General features: G+C 47.6%; 1 protein-coding gene across 2 annotated transcripts in view; it reads left to right on the forward strand.

Annotated features, from left to right (window-relative positions):
• The window catches only part of LGR6 (leucine rich repeat containing G protein-coupled receptor 6), a 125,292-nt gene that overhangs the window by 39,176 nt on the left and 71,843 nt on the right, over positions 1-14,273 (forward strand). For both annotated transcript variants that reach the window (XM_084497888.1, XM_084497889.1), the window contains exon 2: positions 6,037-6,108. In XM_084497888.1, coding sequence (XP_084354014.1) covers positions 6,037-6,108 — 72 coding nt within the window. The remainder of the gene's footprint in view (positions 1-6,036; positions 6,109-14,273) is intronic.

Consider the following 14,273-nt stretch of genomic DNA (forward strand, 5'->3'; position numbering starts at 1 on the left):
GGCTTAATCTCACCCTGGCAAACTGGCCTTGGTGGAGTCTTTATTATTGAAACACTGTGGAGATCTCGGATAGGGCCTACACGTGGGGTATGATCTAAGATGACTGATCTATTTTCAAACGTGGAGAGGTGGGAGTAAAAACACGTCCTGCTCTTGCCTATTGCAGTGATACAGGATTGAAATAGGGCTGGTGCCTCCAGATATGGTGGAATGCAAATGAGCTCTTACTGCTTTGATCTCTTTATCTTCCCTTTCTCTTTTTCTTTATGGAGACTACCTTTAACATAGTTTTCAACCTGCAGGCTTTTAGGAAAAATTTCAGCTGGCGCTATGGCTCCAAGTACCATTCTGTCGGCAGCCCCAGCTTTACCCCAAGCAATCCAGGCATTTTGTGGTGACCTTGGAGATTTTGAGATACAGAGGAAAGGAGATAACAAGAACCTTTATGAATCACTCTCGTACAATCCAAAGAATTTCTAAAACCATCATTTATTGCCTTTGGGCTTCTTTTTTAAGGGTGGTTTATTTGTGCTTTTTTTACTGGATGCTAATGAGAGTGGCCAGAAGATAGAGACATTGCTCATCTCCTAGTGATTTCACCAAGACAAGAGTGCTTCATGCCTTGCAAGAACAGGTCCAGCGTTGGACCTTTCTGGAATAAATATGGGAATTTTGGTGTGGTTTATACCATTCCCACAGAAATCATACTGCTGGACCAGAACTGGGAGGCTTTAATGTGTTATTGTGCAATCAATTAATCAAGAGAACACCCGCTTGTTAGCTTCTCCCCACAATCATCTTAAAAATTTCTGCTCAAGTGCCTGAGTGTAAGGAAGCTCTATTTTATGGTCCAGGAACTCATGTATTCAGCACCAACATTGAGAGGAGCTGGGCTTGAGACCAGGCTGGGAAGAGATCACATTAAAATCCTGAACTTCTTGAAAAATGTGAAGATATTGATACAGAAGATCGATTTAGGGCTTGAGAAGATAGTCACCATTTGGGATTCTTAGTAGCTTATCCAAATATGAAAGAAGCTGAGAGCCCACAGTGTACTCTACCACTGAGTCCCTGAAGGTCTCCCCTTGAACCTCACACCAGGCTTACAGAAACCTTGTAGAGCAAATATCTGCTGCTACCACTGTGCTCTCATGGCACGAGGACGCATACTTCCATCATACTGAGTGAGAGGGACCCATGGAGAGCACTTTAGGTGACTGAAGCTAACGACCCGACTTTCTGCTCCTTCAGAGTAAAGAAAGAAATGGCTAGGGAATGTCTTCACCCAGCCCCGTGATTGCCTCTGAGAGAGCAGCGTCTCTCTGCTGTCATGTGCACTTCACAGATCTGGAACCAGATGCACATCGGGCTCTGAAAGTTATGTGCTTGACCTCAGCCAAAACCATATCGCTGCAGATTTCATCTTCAACCCTCCTGGCTGAGCAGCCACAATCTCACTGTGCTACTCTAGCGTGGCCTCATCCTGTGTTGCTTTAGGTCTGTTGACATCTGCTCGTGCTAATTTATAGAGTGTGTCTCTGGGGAAACTCTTTGCCTATAGCTTGGGAAGAAGTTTATGGGAAGGGCTCATCTCTCTCCAGTTTTGTGGCTAGCTTTTAGACACCTTGAGTCCAAGGGAGGCATCTATCCTGCTGCCCCTAGAGGTGCATACTGGGGACAATGCTTAGACCTACCTCAGACGAGTATTGAAGGGTGCCCTTTATGCAGGCCCCCATATTGTAACTTGAAAAACCTCCCTTTTGGCCTAAGAGCACACACTACAAGGTCCCACAAGGAGAAGTCCCACCTTCACTGGAGCAGGACAGAGCCCAGTGGGACCATGCTGCTCCTGGCAGGGACATCCCTGGCTCCGCGTTTTGGAGCACCACCACCACAGGCTGGCATCCCACCTGCCTGAGCAATTATGCCAAAGATAAATTCCTTTGATCTTTAAATCTGGTATCATTCCTGAACTAAAACACTTTAGCGCCCATCTCATAGCGCTGGTAGAGGCAATTGCAGGCAGCCTTACTGGAGTACCCAAAGCATGCTGTGTGTCACATCACTTTTTGGTAAGGAAGATCAGCTAATCAGTGAATAATCAAAGCTTGTTCATGAAAGAAGGCGACATCAAAGCAAATAATTTAAGGAACCCCTCGAGGGCCAGAGTTGTAAGGTCTGAGGCTGAATCACATGGGCTCAGTTTCCATGAACTGTGTCTCAGTTTTCCTGCAGGTACAAGTTAGAAATGCTTACAATAAATGTTTAGAATTAGTTGGGGAAGGAGGGGGGTAGGGGGGTGTTAAATCACACTAATTATAGCCCTGATGGCTTTGGTGCAGTGCCATTGGAAAGCATAGGTAACTTTAACACCTAATGCAAGAGGTGCTCAATGGGTGAACGTAGGTGGTACCAGAACCACATTTCGGTTCTGGGAACTTGTGTCACTTCACTGTCGGCATTTCGTACTACACACAGCCACACAAAACGACCCGAAGCAAAAGGTTTCCTGCTTTTATTTGGTAGCTTGCAGAGAGGACAGAAAGGCCAGCTGCTGGAGAAAGAGAAGGAAAGCTCTGGGGCAGGGAGTGATAGCTTGTCCCGGTGCAATGCAGCGTGGCCTCATGAACTCAAAGAGAAGCAACTGGACAGTTCCTCTGCTGGCCCTCCTTTGCAAGCCTGGGTGAAGCTGCAGCACCCGGTTTCCTCTTCTACCTTTCTGATTCTGAGTTTAAGGGACTTTGGGATCTGAATAATGTTTACCGTGGGTTCCTGCAGTACCTGCTGTGGTATGGTTCCTAGCTGTTTGGTGGCTTCACCAGTGTAAATGGCAATAGCCATGCTTAGAGACCAGCAACCCAACACGTGTATGACTTCAAGTAGATGCTAGTGAAGAGAGAGCTGTTTTGTAAAGCCAAAGTCATTGGCAGACCTGAGAAAGGTCAGAGGAGTCTGTCATCCATGTAGCCCATGAATCCCTAACCCGTCTGCCAGATGTTGCTGAAAAAGAAAATACCCAGCCAGGTTCAAATACCATGGGTTCCTTTTAAAATGAACCGAATGTGGCTGCTGAAGTAACCACCCCCAAACACTTGAAGAGATAAATAGCTTCCCTGATTACCCTGACAGGAAGCATTTCCACTCTTACATGCACTGGGGATGTACATAACACAAGAGACATTACTAAGAGGAAAAACATGAGCTTGGGAAAGCACAGCAATAAGTCAACAACATCTTTACGTGAGTAATAAGTCAAACATTTATTCCCACAACACTGCAGGCAGGAATCCTGTGCCTCTGCTTTCACACAAGCATGGACAGTCTGTGGAGAAACATCTCGTGCTTTTGTGGCTAGCAAAATCACTGAGTCCAGGACCATGCTCAGGAAGTTCACTTCCAGCCCTCGGAGGCACTCTGTCTTCCTTCATATCAGCTGTCCTTGCCCCCATCCCCTCTGTGCTGTCCTCACACCAGGGCCACTCCAGCACACCAGCCCAGGCGGGATGTCCACTGCTTCAGGTGCCGCCATGGGACCCCTGTGGGTATCACAGAGAATTAATGGTAAACGCAGTCCTGAAGCTGATTCTTTTATTTGCTTCACCTTTCATTATCAAGCTGTTCACTTCCAAGGTGTGCGCTACAGAACTCCTCTTGTTAGTACTGCAAATATAGACGCGTTGTGCTTGAGTCCTGCAGGAGAACCACAAACAACTATGGCATCCAAACACCCCAAACATGAGATATTATTAAATAAAATGACCCAAACTCTTCCCTGTGCTGTGCCACAGGCTGTCCATGCTGGCTGCTGTCCCCAGGAAAGGACTGGCACCCAGCTGGCACTTACACAACATCGGAAAAGTGTCTTCTGTGGGGAGCAAGGAGCATTCCCTACACTGCCAGCTGAAGGCAACTTGAGGAATAGGCCTCCGAATTTCAAGGAGACCTTGAACATTTCAGATCTGTGTTTTGTTTCATAGCCTTTCATTTTATGCTATTTTTCATTATTTTTACATTGTTTCACAACATGTCAAAACATCAGACTGATTCATTACAACATAAACAAGAGACACTTTGATGTAGAAAAAAAAGATGTTTTAATGGGTGCTAAGTAGCAACTGCCCTTAGGGATTTAAAAATAAAAATAGAAGCAGAACAAAATAGTATTTTAACCCTTCTATTATACCACAGGATCATCTGAATACAGAATGTAGAGTTGCATAGGGAACAATATGGACAATAACTTTATTTTTGCATTCATTCTGACAAAAGGTCTTTGAATTCTCTTTTTTATTTTTAGGGATTTTTCCACCACTTCTTTGAAGAGGAGAAAAGTTATAAGGAAAAAAAATATATAATCTTTGCCTGGAGTATCTTCAAATAGCACTCATGCAAGTGCATGGTTTTGTCACAAGACACATCTCCAGAGAAACCGTAAAGGGAGATTTTAGATCTTCCCCATGTCTCACATGTTGGGTCTGCAGCATCTCAGTTAAAATGATGATGTGCAGATCACATCATGTTAAATTTGTGCAGATAGCAGCCAGCTCAGAGAGGTCCCTCTGGTACTGCAGGGGTTTGCTAGGGGAAGCTTTTCTTCTTCATGCTTCTAGCTTAGCATCAGTCCTTGTCCTTTGTACAAATCCTTCATGCATTTGTCCAAAGGCAAGGAAAATTCCTACAGGTTTGTGAGATTTATTGGAGGAAGAATAAAGTAAAATGTCTTTTTTTTTTTTTTCTTTTCTTTTATGTGTGTGCCTTGTTATTGTTACATCACAAGAGAGGGACCTCTCTGTCTCTGCCTCTTAGACTAAGACTGATGGAGCCAGGCGCTGTCCCATCTGTACACAATGATCAAAAATAGCCCCTTCCACTTCACAGGAATCTACCCAGAGCCTTAGATGACATTTGACTCGGATTGCTTTGCTTGGTAGGGGATATGGCTCATTCAGTTCCCTCTGGTTTTAACTCTGCCAGCTTTTAATTCAGCCTCATTTTTCCTCACAGCTTTAAAACCTGGTGATCACTTGCAGTTATCTGGACACAGCTTGCTCAGACTTGTTTAATAAGCATGGTTTTCTTCACTGTCAGCTGCCCACAAGGGCAGAGTTGCAGCAATTTAGTATCAGACCCCCTAAAGAGGCGCAGAACCCAAAAGCATCCTCATTTTGTTTGTTTGTTTGTTTTCCTCAACTACCAACTAGCCTAATGCACTGTTTGCTGCGGACTTTGCTACTCTTATATCCTAAAATGAGGACAGGGCTCGTGGACCCCATAGGTACTGGCACTGCCTCCTCTGTGAGGGTCTGTCTGACCCTAAGCAGGTGGGGTAAGCCTTTAGCGAGAGATCTTAGAGCCTAAAACAGGCACAACCACACGGATTCCCCCAGCCTCCTGAATTCAAGCTTTGCCATCCACGAAGCAGACCTAGGTCTCATTCCTGATTTTTTTTTGGTGTGATTTTTTTTTTCCAGTTTCCAGCTGGCCTCTCCAATAGGATATACCCAATTTCAATGGCTTGCTGTCTCCTCAAAAGCAGCTCTGTCTCCAGACACTCCCGGGGGTGGCTGGCATGACCACTGGCCACAGAAATACACCTTTGGGCCCAAGGACATGCATTCCCACTCAGGCATCACTGGGCTTCCTGTCCACCGTCCAAAATGTGTGAGACACTCACACACCTTGTGCTGTTAGGAAATGTCATAACTTGCTCCATAACCTGCAGAAGCCCAGGAAGGCCACCCTGGAGGAATAAGTGTCTCTCTCAAGTGTTATTCCTTTCCATACTCCTTTCCATCCCTTTGCAGGCAGAGCCTGGGCTGTGATACTAATAATTAAAATAATAATAATAATAATAATAATAAAGCTAATATATCAAGAAGCTATAATAACAGAAGCTAATGCTTTTCAGTTTGCAGGGGTTTCTCCACTGAAGTGCTTTCCCTCTTAACAGAGAGGGGACACAGAGCCTGGCATAGGGATTTGTTCTGTGCAAACCACAACGTGACTGATCCGAGACTTTTGTCTTTCTTCCCCCAGAGACCTGAGCATGAACAACATCAGCCAGCTGCAGCCCAGCACCTTCCGACACCTGCGCTTCCTGGAGGAGCTGTAAGTACGGAGCGGCCCCATGCAGAGCCTGGGATGGGGATGTGCTGGAGGATGCCTGGGGCTCGGGCAGCAACCCCCAGAGTTGCCACTGGAGCCACAGGCTGAGATGGAAGGAGGCTGGGTGCTGGAGGGGGTTAATTGCTACTCCAGCTGTAGGGGTTTGAGTGGGGATATTAGCATTAGGCTATGCTGCACGTGCTAGATGCCAGAATAAAAGAACAAATCCATTATGCAGAAATGATCACTGTACCCCAGAGCAGGGCTAGAAAGCAGGGAGCTTCATTCACCCTTCTCCATACAGGGTCCCCTCCTTCAGATCAAAGCCATGACGGGTCCTGGGCGTTTTGTCTAGGTAATAGAAGTCCAAAAAAATCAGCTCCAGAGGCTGGGGTGTCCCGTCGTGCACCAGTGTGCGCTGAGGTCTGAGCAGGCACACTCAGGCACAGCAGCAAGCACAATCCCAAGGGATCGGCATGTGGCTGTGTGTCAGTGAAGGAGTGGCCCCACTTCTGAAAGTGTGAAATTAACCACCGGCATTAGCAACCACTGGAATCCCTTGGGAGCCCCAAAAATGAGAGCCTGGGGGGCAAAAGTTTGAGGTTGGCCATTTCTTCATGGGTAAATTGCACCTGTATGGTCTTATTCCACTTGACCATGAGAAACACCTCCAGGTGTTGTTCTCATGCTCTTGCTCCTTTCAACACAATAGATTCTGCTGGAAAATGCAGTTTCTTCAAAACATTATTATTGCATAGCATGAAATACTAATATTAATGTTGCATTTGATGTATGTGTTGTAAACTTACTGTGTATATAACACTTACAATAGTTTAACGTCTGAATGAGACACTTTGACCTTACTGAATCATTCCTCGCAGCCAACACCACAGGCGACACAGACTTTTCAAAAATGGTAGTTTCCAAACTGTCAGAATTTCTTACAGAAAACTTGTCTGCACTGCCTGGAAAGGAGGCATCTTGCAGAGAGGGAACTAACACTGCCCCGTGCACGCTGTTACCTCTGCTCCTGCTCTTGGCAGCAGTGGAGCGACCCGGAATGGCCAGCCCCCTGTAATGCTGTGCAGTGGCACTGATGGGCACAGGCTGCGTGCTCTGTACAGCCTCTGCACAGCCTTTGCTTCTCTGAACATTTGGTATTGACAAAAAAGACCAGACCAGATACCAACATTCGTTGTTCTCATAACAGGTCAAATCTCCTACTTATCAGATCATACTACAGGTTTTTAGCTTCAAATGCTCTTGCAAATCATCTTAATGTGTCTATATCTGGTATTCATTAGACTTGTAAGGACCCCAGCTACCCGAATTCCCCATCCTATTAGCACTTTACAGACTGAGCAGCCATCATTTTTATCCTCCTTTAGCTCTGCAGCTCAGGCTACCCCGGGAGGTGGGTTTTCCAAGGTCTTGCATCCATCTTGCAGCCTTCCTCTTTCATTTTGTCAACATCTGTGTTGAAGCATGGACACCCAAGGCATTCACTGGGGATAGTACAGATTCACACAAACACAGACCGTGTTCTCTGTTGTATACAATTAACGGTTGTCTTGCTGCAAGCAATCATGTCCTGATTACATGTCATGTACAAACAGAACAGTCTCAACCAGCAATGAATAAATATTCATTGACTCCAATAGAGCCAGCTTCCCGCAGCCAAAAATAATTATGTATGAAGCAGATGAGGAGGAAAAATTTAAACAGGAAAATCTGAAAAATAATTGGAAGTTGTTAAAGAACATTTTACTAGAGGTTCAAAATGCCACACAACTCCTCATTTGGAAAGCAAAGGTATTTTGAGTAGGAAAAAACACCACAGTTAGGAGAAAAAATGGAAACTGCAACAATATATATCTATTCATATCCAATTCATACTTAAATTTGATAGCAATAATATAGTTATCTTAATTATAGAAATCAACTGAATTATATGAAATCAATAAAGGAAAGAAGGATTTTTATGTAGTATCAGAAAATAAAAGTGATCCTTTCAACATCAGCATCTAGACAGCAACTGTGTATGCATATATATTATTCATATGGCTGTCATGGACCAGTGAGACAACTTACCTGGCATTTCCCTGCTCTTTTCACTTACGTTTTTACCAAAACTTCATCCCAAAACATTAGATCAGGACCTTCACATTCAGGATGGGATCACTCCCATGCCAAGATGTGCACAAGAATCAAGCAGACAAATTCTATCTGTTTGCACATCCCCAACTGAAAGTTGCTCAGCTTTCAGAGCTCAAATCTCTGCAGATCTCATCTACTCTGAACATATCCCCTTGGATCAGGCAGGGTGAACTGTAGCACAAGACCAAGTCTTCTGTGCACTCCCCCCATGGAAGAACTGCCCATGCTGGAGCTTACTGGGTCGGTGAAGACCAGAAATGGCCTTAGAGTCCCAGCCTGCCTCATACCCTGCTATGTTCCCCTTTACATCCATGATAAACTAAGAAACAGGCTTGAGGACTCAGCAACTAAAGAGAAAAAATGCAAAATTCAACTCAGAGTGAACCAAAACTGATGCTCTGAGGCTTTAGTCAACCCCAAAGAGTTCCTTGGACCTGAAATAAAATATTCTGTTTCATTTTTGGATTGCTTCTTAACATTTACTCTTTTACTTTGAGTCAAACTTGAAAAGAAAAAGTCATTTCAAAATGAAAACTGAAAAGCTTTATTGCAAAGGTGCCTTAAAAAGGTGATAAAAAAAAAATAAATAAAAAAAATCACAGGCTCTTCAGCCAAAAATAGTTGCCAAATTCAACACAGATTTTCAAACTCCTTTTCAGGTCCCCTGGAAACTCTTGTATGTTAGGGGCATTTTTCCCTTCTAATCCTCAGAGATGTCTGAAAGACTCCTTGTCACTCCTGGCCCTTGAACCCGTACAGATCTGTCACCTCCGTCCTTTCTGATAGTCAGAGACAGTCCATGTTCCTCTGCCTCCTCCATGAGCTCTTCATAGCTTCTCTCCTGCTCTGCTGCTGCCAGTCTTCTTTCTCATTAGATCTAGCCCCTTGCTGCAGGGTCCCAGTACTTGGAGAAGAGCTAATGTCTTAACACATCTCCTTTTACTGTGCCTCCTCTTTCTGTGCTTCAAATTTAGCACCATCTCCGGCTCCCCATGAAGGCAGAATTTCATGGAAGTAAGAGATCAGCCAGACTCAAGGCTCAGCTTATGCTCTGGGCTGGTCAGCTGTGGTTCAAGTGAGGAACAGGAATAGTGGGAGGGGGAAAGAAAGATGCCAAAAGGGGTCGATGAAGCATGTGCATCCCACTGATGCTGAGGATGAATGTGCCAGGCTGCACAGCCTGCAAGCTGCTGTGGAGCACCATGAATGAGGGTTGCTGGATCCAGGTGAGCCCCATCTGGAGGGTTGTTAGCAGGGGGCTGCAGCGTGAAGGCCACACCACAATGTCCAAACAGCCTCTGGCCCCTACATTGGCCCAGCTCCCCCCAGAGACCAAAGGCTTATGTCTCACAGGGGATCAGAGGCAGCACAGTGCTTGTGGCACAGATGAGGGCACCAGGACTGCTCCAGCTCAAAACTCTCACTCACTGTGTGGTCTTGGTGAAAGGATTTTCCCTGCCAGTGCCTCTATTTACCCATCCTTTCAGCGACGGGAAAGGGCCTCTCAGGTGTGCCGGGACCCGTTAGTGATTAATTCGCACTGCAAGCTGCTCAGGAAGGTGTTGCGGATGCAATTAGCCCTCAGGTTCAGAGGCTGCCAAAAGACCGGATTCTTCTGTCTAAGCTTGCTTTGAAAATGTGCCACCACTGAGGACCCCTCTCCGAGGGCTGTGACGGGGCTGTGCTGGCTGTCCATCAGTCTGCACTCCTGGCTGCGAGGCTTCCTCTGCTCCCTGGCACCTCCTGCCTCCAGCAGGGGACACAGCAGAGGGCAGAGAGGGTGTGGGGACACCCACCAGTCCTTTCCTCTGCTACAGAGGTGTTCAAACGTGGGCCTCACACAGACAGGGAGCAGCCTGGAGTTTAGTGTTTCTCCTCTTTGTTTCTCTCCTTTTCTTTTTTTTTTTTTTTTTTTTTTCTCTTTTCTTTCTTTCTGGCAGCAGGAAGAATGTTTAAAGTTGCTAATAAATTCCAGTTAATGAAGCCTGAAAAGCCAGAGCTGGGAGCCAAGAGAAACAAGAGCAATCAGTACAGAAGGAATAGAAAGAGGATCTTGAAAGCCAGCCTGGGAATAATAACATGTTGAAATGTGTTCGCCGGCAAGGGCTTTGTTACCGCGCTTTGAATCCAAACACGAGAGCCTGATGCCAAGAAGAGAAACTGCAGCCAAAGGCAGGTGTTCATTGCCATTCACCTCCTGCTCCAGGGCACAGCGGCAAGATCAGACCCCTTCCCAGCCACTGGCTCTTTCACCTGCCTCTTCGCAGGCCCTGAGGGCCGAGGGACTCACCGTCACGGGGAGTGCCGTGCCTCTGCAGTGCTTCGCTTACAGCAGGCGCAGGACCCGTGGCCTCCCCTTGCAGGCTGTTCCCTTTCCCAGGCAGCTCTTGCAGCTCAAGGGACTGGAGGCCAAGAAGCAGCATAAAAGCGAAACGGAATGAAATGCAAGCGTGTTTGCTGGCAACATGAACAGAGTCAGCACTCTCCTCCTCCCTTTCCCCCGGGGAAGACACCCCATCCCACTCCTCTTCCCTGCAGGTGGATATGCTGATGGAGCTGTCATGGGTTACAGGGCACCAGCACACCCTGCGTGGTGCTGGAGCTCCCACCACCACTCACATCACCTCCCAGGCACCTGAGCCATCCAGCCTCGAGGGCATTGTCCAGCACAGGGTCTCACCCCAAGGCAACCTCGTTGCTGTGAGAGGCAGCACTGCGGTGACACTGGGTCTGACCCCTGGAGTGACAGCTCTGCTGTGTCAAGGGGTGCTGACATCGCCGGGCTGTGTTCAAGTGTGCTGGAACAATGGGGAAGTTCCTTTCCTGGGGCAGTGCAGTGACATGCCTAGAGTAGAGTACTCCTGGGAGAGCAGCTTTGGTGTTTTTCCATGACATCACAGGCCGCAGAGGTCTCTGGAGGAGAGAGAAATGCTTGCAGGGCCATGAGCTTGTTGTGATCCCTCCCAGGGCGACAGGACCTTGCTTTGCCATGCTGAGATTTGGTAGCAGCATCACTGCTCCCTTGGTGACTGCATCGCTTGACACAGATCTCCATTTCCAGATGGCTGTGGGCGAGAGGCACTGATCTGTGAGGTACAGGTCCCCTGAACGCTGGTGCACCATGTTTTCCCCAAAATAAAGCTCCTAAGGCACCAGCATGCTGCGACTGAACACAATGCTGTGGCTTTTCTGCAACCCTTTAGAGACCAGCCAGCCAGTCCTGGTTCATCCAGGAATTTATGTTCTCCTGGTTGACATTGCTCCTTGGCAGAGGACAGCACTGGTCATCAATGCAGTGGGTGGGCAACAGCACAGAGAGGTTTAAAGGATAATTCCTTGCATGAAACCTTCCAAAGGTCAGCCCTGTGCAGTCTGGCGTGGTGTGGAGGCAGACGTAGGCCAAGGGACCAGTGAGGACAGGAGAGTAGGGCTCCTAAGGGGTTCTCCATTGTGCACATGGACAAATGAATCCAAGTTCATGGATTCACTGAAAAGGCCCAAGTCAACTTCAAAATGTTGTGAAAGTTTAGGGATTTCAGTTCTTTTTCTTTTCCATTAATGCTGGGGATAGAGTTCAGCATTTGAAAAATCCTTGTGAGTGAGGATCTCTGGCCCTAATTTTCCTGAAAATATTCCTCCAAACCACTGACTCTGTCCTGGGGTATCCCAAGTGAGGCACCCAGAGTGGACTCAAAAGTTAAAACTACTCAGAAGGCTTGAAGTGAACAAATCTGCCCTGAAAACCTTGACAGTTTATAACATAAGGGGATGGAGTGAAAGCATTTAGTGTCCTGTGCTGGGCTGTTCAATAAGGAGTTCTGTCTTATTAAATCTTACTTGGCAAACGAATCCAAACTAGCTTGCATATGAACATTCGTGTGGGCTGAAAACTGGCTTGAGGACCATAAACAAAAGAAACGAATGCCATCAATCTATCGAGTTGGAACAGGCATTTGGTGGGGGCACGGGGGGCAGAGTTAGAAACAGGCCTGCATAGTCTCCTCCTCGGGGATGGAGTAAGGCAGTAAAGACCACGTTAGAGACACCTCCAGGTGATACCACACGAGGACCAGCTGCAGATTCCTGTGTGGGAAGGGAGAGTCCAAGCCTGACTCTTTTCTCAAATGTACCATGTTTTCACTTGCATGACTTAATTGGCTTCATTCCTGCTTTGCACCAGCACAAGAATAAACTCAGGCACAACATGGAGCCCTTGGTCCCCTGTGCACCTGGGGGATGGCACAATCTCGATGTGATGGCGCTGCTTAGACAGGAGCGCAGGGAGTTTATCTGGGCACAGGTTCTGCCTTGACAATATTAGTGCTTGAGAAATGAACCAGAGCAGGAGATCAAAGAGGAAGGCTGACACGCACAATAAGGATCTGGCAAGGGGAAAATTCCACCGGGATATGGACATACATGTTTGTCCTGTCCTGCCAATGGGCAATGTTCCTGCCTCCTAATGTGAATGATAAGGGCATCATCGTGTTGTCTGAGCGCATGACATGAGCGATCATGCCCAACAAACAGCCTTCGGGCATGCCATGGAAGTTGTAGCATGACCAAGAAGCCCAAGATACAGGAGGGGGTGGGAGCCTGTGGTAACTGAACTACAGCAACCATGAAGTGGTAAACCATGAGTTTGTTCCAACTTGGAGTGTATTGGGAATGCAGATCAAAGCCTGGAGGAATGTTCCCAGAAATCACTGGAGGGGGAAGAAGGGGGAAACAGAATCTAAAATCCACCAAACATGCAAGCTTTCCAAAGCAAGCCAGCCAACTCTGGCCCCCACCCGCCTTCCACCTGCCCCTTCTCTCCCTGTTCCATCAGTCATTTTCAATCCAAAGCTTTCCCTTCCTGCCAGCTCACCTACCATGTAAGCTCCAGGACAGCCAGACACGCAGCTGAACCAAGTCTGCCTGTCCTAAAGAGAGACCTGAGCAGGCTTGGAGCAGAGCTGCTGTGCCATGGGCCAGGTGTAAGAGCAGCTCCCTGTCCCCTGCGTGTTTGGGGCACAAGGGAGTGCTGCCCCTTGGTCCTTCCTTGCAGAGTTAGTTTTCTTCAGGCCACAAAAGCAGGCCACAAACAGAGCTGTCTCAGGGGAAGTCACACTCGCAGCATCACTCCAAATGTTATTTTTCCCTTTTAAATGGGAAGGAAATGATCATTTCAGTGAATTTCCTACAGAATCCCTTTTCTGGAGGTGTGTTTGGGTGCCTGCCTGCTGGGCTGGGAGATTTCTGGATAGTCAGAGTGAGGGGACAGAGGGATCCAAGTGCTAGGGACATTGACAGGTGACAATGAACAGAGGAAGGGCCACGCACACAGGGAGCCTGCTGTGTCTTGGAGCTCTTGTACGAACTGACCCAGGAGCTAACAACACGGAAGCAGGCATTTCTTTATGGTGGCCACTCATCCAGACGGACAGGACACCAGAAAAGCCCTACCCATTCCTGGCCTACTCTTAGAGAGAGGGCACAGCCACGGCCCCTTACCTGGGACACCTGGCTGCCACCACAACATCATGCTGTACCTCCAGTCCTGGGAAGTGGAGCAAGTCTCCCAAGCCCAGGCTCCCAGACCTGTGTACACATCTCGTCCATGTACCCGTAGGAGAGCAAAACCTCAGCCTGTGTGTATAGGTGCCTCTCACCTCTGGTCTGTGCATGCATACAAGTAAGCACAGCCCATCTTGCACCCCAGCAAGGCTGGCAGCTGCCTTGGGAGGCACATCAAGTGGGGTGGCTGTGGCTGGTGCTTCCCTTTGTGCCTGGCTCAGCACGGGGCTCCACACCTCGGGGAGAGGAGGTAAAGGGAGAAGAGTCAGAGGCCAGAGGTGAGCCAGGGACCCGCCACAGTCTCTGTGTGGCAGAGCCAAGGACAGAAGCAGAGCAAGTGGGGTCTGGCTGCCTTTCCTGAGGCTGGGGGATGCCCTGTGCCTCTAGATTCACCCATGGACAGTGCCCAGTGAAACCTGAAGGCCTGTTGTTCCCTCTTGTTCTGGTTTTCT

This window comes from Aythya ferina (genome assembly GCF_964211825.1).
Source record: "Aythya ferina genome assembly, chromosome: 25".
Taxonomy (NCBI): Eukaryota; Metazoa; Chordata; class Aves; order Anseriformes; family Anatidae; genus Aythya; species Aythya ferina.